At 29.8% G+C, this 4,886-nt stretch overlaps 1 protein-coding gene across 1 annotated transcript; it reads left to right on the top strand.

Moving 5' to 3' along the window:
- Positions 1-257: 257 nt before the first annotated feature.
- LOC119689201 (trypsin-1) lies at positions 258-4,515 on the top strand. Its single transcript, XM_038103976.1, has 5 exons — positions 258-624; positions 756-997; positions 3,762-3,911; positions 4,026-4,257; positions 4,321-4,515. Exons 1-5 carry the CDS (start codon positions 426-428, stop codon positions 4,440-4,442), a joined length of 945 nt encoding a protein of 314 aa, XP_037959904.1. The 5' UTR covers positions 258-425; the 3' UTR covers positions 4,443-4,515.
- The last annotated feature ends 371 nt before the right edge of the window (positions 4,516-4,886 follow it).

Genomic DNA, 4,886 nt, shown 5'->3' with positions numbered 1-4,886 from the left:
TGTTAAATTTAAATAAGCCGATCGTGAAGTGGCCAATAAAATGATTGTTTTCCTCTTATTGTGTGATTCAGATTTGAATTTCTTCAGCTTAGCCGATTAAGTGCCGCTCGATGGGAAAAATATTTAAAAGACTTTTGTTAACAAAGAAAGTTATAAAAGCGTCATTATGAGTGAAAGAAGAAATGCGAATTTTTGCTGAATTTATATGAGAATATTTATATTTTTAGTCGTTTTGGTGGCATCACTTATCGGAGTTATAAATTGGTGCGAACCGCACAAAGTATAAGAACGACCAATCCGGCCCATTAACTGAACATTTTGGCTGAGTTCGTGCTTGAGCTCAGTTGTCAACAAATTTACAGAAATCTGTTAATTTTAAAATAAACTTCATAAGTGAAATTATAAAATTAGAGATTCGAAGTGACATGAAATACTTTATTATAACAATTTGCTGTCTTGTGTTAGGCATACAAGCGGCTTATATCTATGAGAAACCAGCAGACTTGGGTCAAAATGAGTCTACAATTGCTGAGAATTTCGAACAAGTTATTGCCTCCTACGATGGTGGCGCTGAGGTAAAGGCTGGCAAAGGGTCAAGAAATCAATGTGAAACCAACAAGTGCTGTAAGTCGTACATCATTTCAAAGTATTTAATTAATGTTTTTGAGTAAATTTTATTTATAATATTTTTTAAATTTTCTTTTTAATTTATAAAATTTTTTTATTCAATTTTTTTCTTTTTTGATCTATTACAGTTTGTGGTACGCCAAATGTTAATCGCATTGTCGGTGGCACACAAGTGCGTCAAAACAAATACCCCTGGACAGCTCAATTAGTCAAAGGTCGTTATTATCCGCGTCTATTTTGTGGTGGTTCTCTGATTAATGATCGTTACGTTCTGACAGCAGCACATTGTGTTCAAAATAATCGTGATCAGATTACTATACGTTTATTGCAATTGGACAGATCATCTCGCGATCCCGGTATTACCAGAAAGGTGAGTACTACTATATTAAATAGTTTCTTAAAATAATTGGAATATTTATTAATCATAAGTGTAGTAAGATTTGTTATAATTTTTTTCTGCTTATTAAATTTAAACAAACAGCAAAGTTTAAATTACAACAACTAGTCACATAAACTAACATGAGGTTTTTTCATTCAATATTACAAATAATATTACTTAGCTAAAGTGAGCAGATAGATCTGAGGTACTCATCTTCTTAATGGTTGAAACGCCTCAAAAGGTCCTTTAGTTTGAAGCAACTTAAGCGTCTGTGTGAAAAATTACAAAGTAATGCCGGAATAGTGTTGACTCAGGCTGTCATAATGTGTATTTGCAGAATTCTATAATTCTTGCCTGACAGTAGGTATTTTAATCTCTGGAAGCGTTTAATGTATCCATAAGTGCTTTGTTTTGGAACCTTTGTGTTATATCTATTATATGATTTTTTACACAACCCCAAATTTGAACGACATAGAGCCGTATAGACAAACCTTGTAGCTGTATAAGGCTTCTTTGTAAATCATGAGTTTGTTTTGCTGCGATACTTTGGATTTCATTCCAATAAACCAAGTTAGTTTTTTGGATCTAATATTCAGCTCAGTTAGTTTTCTCATGATGATATCGTCCATCTCAATTTAGTATCTAAATTCGTACCCAGATATTTCGCAGAATTAGCAACTAGAATTTTTACACTGTTTAGAAGTAATGTTATTTGAATGTCGTGGTAAGATTTTTAACTATTTATTGTCAGTTTTCTGTTTATTCAGTTTCAGTTTATTAGTTCATTGTTCAACTTCTTTAAGAGCGGTTTGTAGCTTGGTGATAGACACCATGTTGTTTGGACCTGTAACAATTATTATCATTATTATTACTATTACTGTAGCATCTACAAAAGTTCCAACAATACACTTTGAGTTCACTGGCAAGTCATATGTGTACAACAGGGATCTCGCAATTTATGGGATAAGATTTGTTTATGGAATATCCATCATCAGTGATCTTCGAATTATTTATTGTATTTAATTATTCGTAAATAATTTTTTAAGACTGCAAGTACCAAGGATTGACTAGTGCCCTGCCAAATTAGTCTAGAATATATCAACATCAATTCCTGTCAATTGTTTCGTTGAAGCATAGGTTCTTTTGCAATATATAGTGAATCTTTATATTGACTAAACTTAATTCAAAACATTCAAGTGTACTCTTTGACAATTTAAGTCATTATCTCATATTTGAATTCTACAAGAATTAAATTTAAAAAAAAATTGATTTTGGTTAAGTGAAACATACTTGTGTCTTGCACCCGCTTTTCAAAAGATACATTTAGATACATATTCCTACGGGTACCTGCTGAAGGCTTCAACTAAGCTAGTTTGTAATAATGTTGAAAAAAGTTTTCTTTTAAATCTAACACTAAACAATTTCATCCATTTCGCATGAAAAATTGTCAGCAAAATCAATGTATGAAAAATGTTCCACAAATGTTTGGACATTGTAAAAATTTTTATAATATTAAATTTTATGTCAATTTTTCATGCGATATAGATGTTAGTATAAGGCTTTAAAAAGACTTGGTGTTCTTTAAGTGTGACCAACGTTATTAAGAAAATTAATTTATAAAATGGTTTGATTTTTGAAAACATTTTAATGATATTAAATACTAACAAGATTTAGTATCGTTTTTTTTTATTTAATTTCTTTAAAAATTTGAGAGTTGTATAGTCTATCATTCGAACAAGTATAATATATGTGGGTATTATATATTAATCAGTATAAAGTTGTAAATTTTAAATTAATTTTATAATAATCAATATTAATATAATATTCTCATCTTATTCTTAATGTTTATAATTCTCATAAAACAATATAATTCTTAATGTAATTCCCAATATAACTCTCATTATGTTGAAACGTTCCTAACTATAAATAAGGACTTAGTATTACCATGTACTGTGAAAATTTTAATATAAAATTAACTGTTAAAATAAAGTTTTAGATGATGTATTTCTGTACCGATAACGACGTTTTAATTTTTTTATATTCTCAGTATTTTTTTTTGATTCATTTATTCAATTAATGATTGAATTTCAAGGAGTGCGGAATTAGTGTCCCGCTCTCCTTTTATGTTGTTAAAAATATTCAAAATTTTAAAAAAGTGTTCAATTTGAGTATTTAAAATAACACTTCTGTCATATTAATAAAGCAGTACATATGAGTTTTTTAATACTACCATTTTATTTATAAAAATTATTTTCTTCAATTTTAAATATTGTAACAAACAAAAGTTGCCTAAAAAAGCGTTGTTTTAAATTATATTTTCTCTTCTGTAGTTAAAAAATCAGTGCTTTATAAAACTGTTATATTGTATCGTAACTGTTATCTCCACTCTTATAAATCAATCTTCCACAACTTGATCACTCACCGCAGACACGATTTTCCTCTATGCCCCTTTTCTCCAACTGCCACATGAAACACCTTTTCTGATGTAATGTCGTCCTCTATCATCATAATATAAGTATCAACCAAAGGATAGTGGGATAATGTAAGATGAAAAATCACACTTTACATGTATATTATTTAGTTGTACCTTATATACTCAAGCAATATATAAGTAAATCCCATTCATTTATATTAAAATCATTAATATAAAAAATTGAACAAAGCCAATATCTGTATATCCTTGTTTCGTATCAAATTGAAGGTTTATGGCCTTTCAATATATTTAAAAGTAAATAATTAAATATTTTTCTTTCAGGTCATTCAAACAATTATTCATCCATCCTATGATCAAACCAGAATAGTTAATGATATTGCTTTATTGAAATTGGATTCACCGATACCGCTTACAAGCACTGTACGCCCAGTCTGCCTACCTACTGCAAGCCACAATTTTGACAATCGAGATGTAAGTACTTTAGATTAAAAACTAAAATTATATTTGGGATCTTACATAAACATATATTCTATTATATATATGTGTACGAGTACATCACAAAATAAATAATTGTATGTTATTCAGGCTATTGTTGCAGGCTGGGGTTTAGTTAAGGAAGGTGGCGTTACATCAAACTTCTTACAGGAGGCCACAGTACCCATTATAAGTAACCAACAATGCCGTGCTACCCGTTATAAAGATAAGATTGCTGAGGTTATGCTATGTGCTGGATTAGTAAAGCAAGGCGGCAAAGACGCTTGCCAGGGCGATAGTGGCGGACCGCTTATTGTCAATGAGGGCCGATTTAAATTAGCGGGTTAGTAATTTTGTTATATTGCTTTGAGAAAGGGTCATAAAGTATATATATATTCTTTCGCAGGTGTTGTGTCATTTGGATTTGGATGCGCTCAACCTAATGCACCTGGTGTCTATACACGTGTGAGCAAGTTCGTTGACTGGATTCAACGAAATACTCGTGATGGCTGTTATTGTAGCTCATAAATTATAAAAACTCCACTGAATCATGTTTCAATAAAATTATATCATTTGGCATTATCCAAATCGACATCATGTACTATAGTTGTTTTAATTTTAAATTGTGATTAAAGTAGATATATTTTGTTCAGAATTAGATACATTATCTACATTATTTGTGTATTTCACATTTATTCTTATATTTCTGAACATCATTAAAATATATTACTTTTCGGAAAGTATATATAAAATTTACCTGATTTATATATATTAAATCTGGAGTGAAGGCTGGCATTCGTACTTTTTATATTATATTATTAAAAAGTCAAGTTCTAAAAAAAGTTCAGTATAAAAACTTCTAATGAAATTAATTGTCTTTTATAGATAGGTAAGGTAAAAATAGATACTATTTTACTTACTAGTTTTGCAACCGGAAAGAATGTGAGGACATTACACACTTTCTGGCCAATT

The sequence above is a fragment of the Teleopsis dalmanni genome, chromosome X (genome assembly GCF_002237135.1).
Source record: "Teleopsis dalmanni isolate 2A chromosome X, ASM223713v2, whole genome shotgun sequence".
NCBI lineage: Eukaryota > Metazoa > Arthropoda > Insecta > Diptera > Diopsidae > Teleopsis > Teleopsis dalmanni.
Note: the sequence above shows the minus strand (reverse complement) of the source record. Positions and strands in the feature narration are given on the sequence as shown.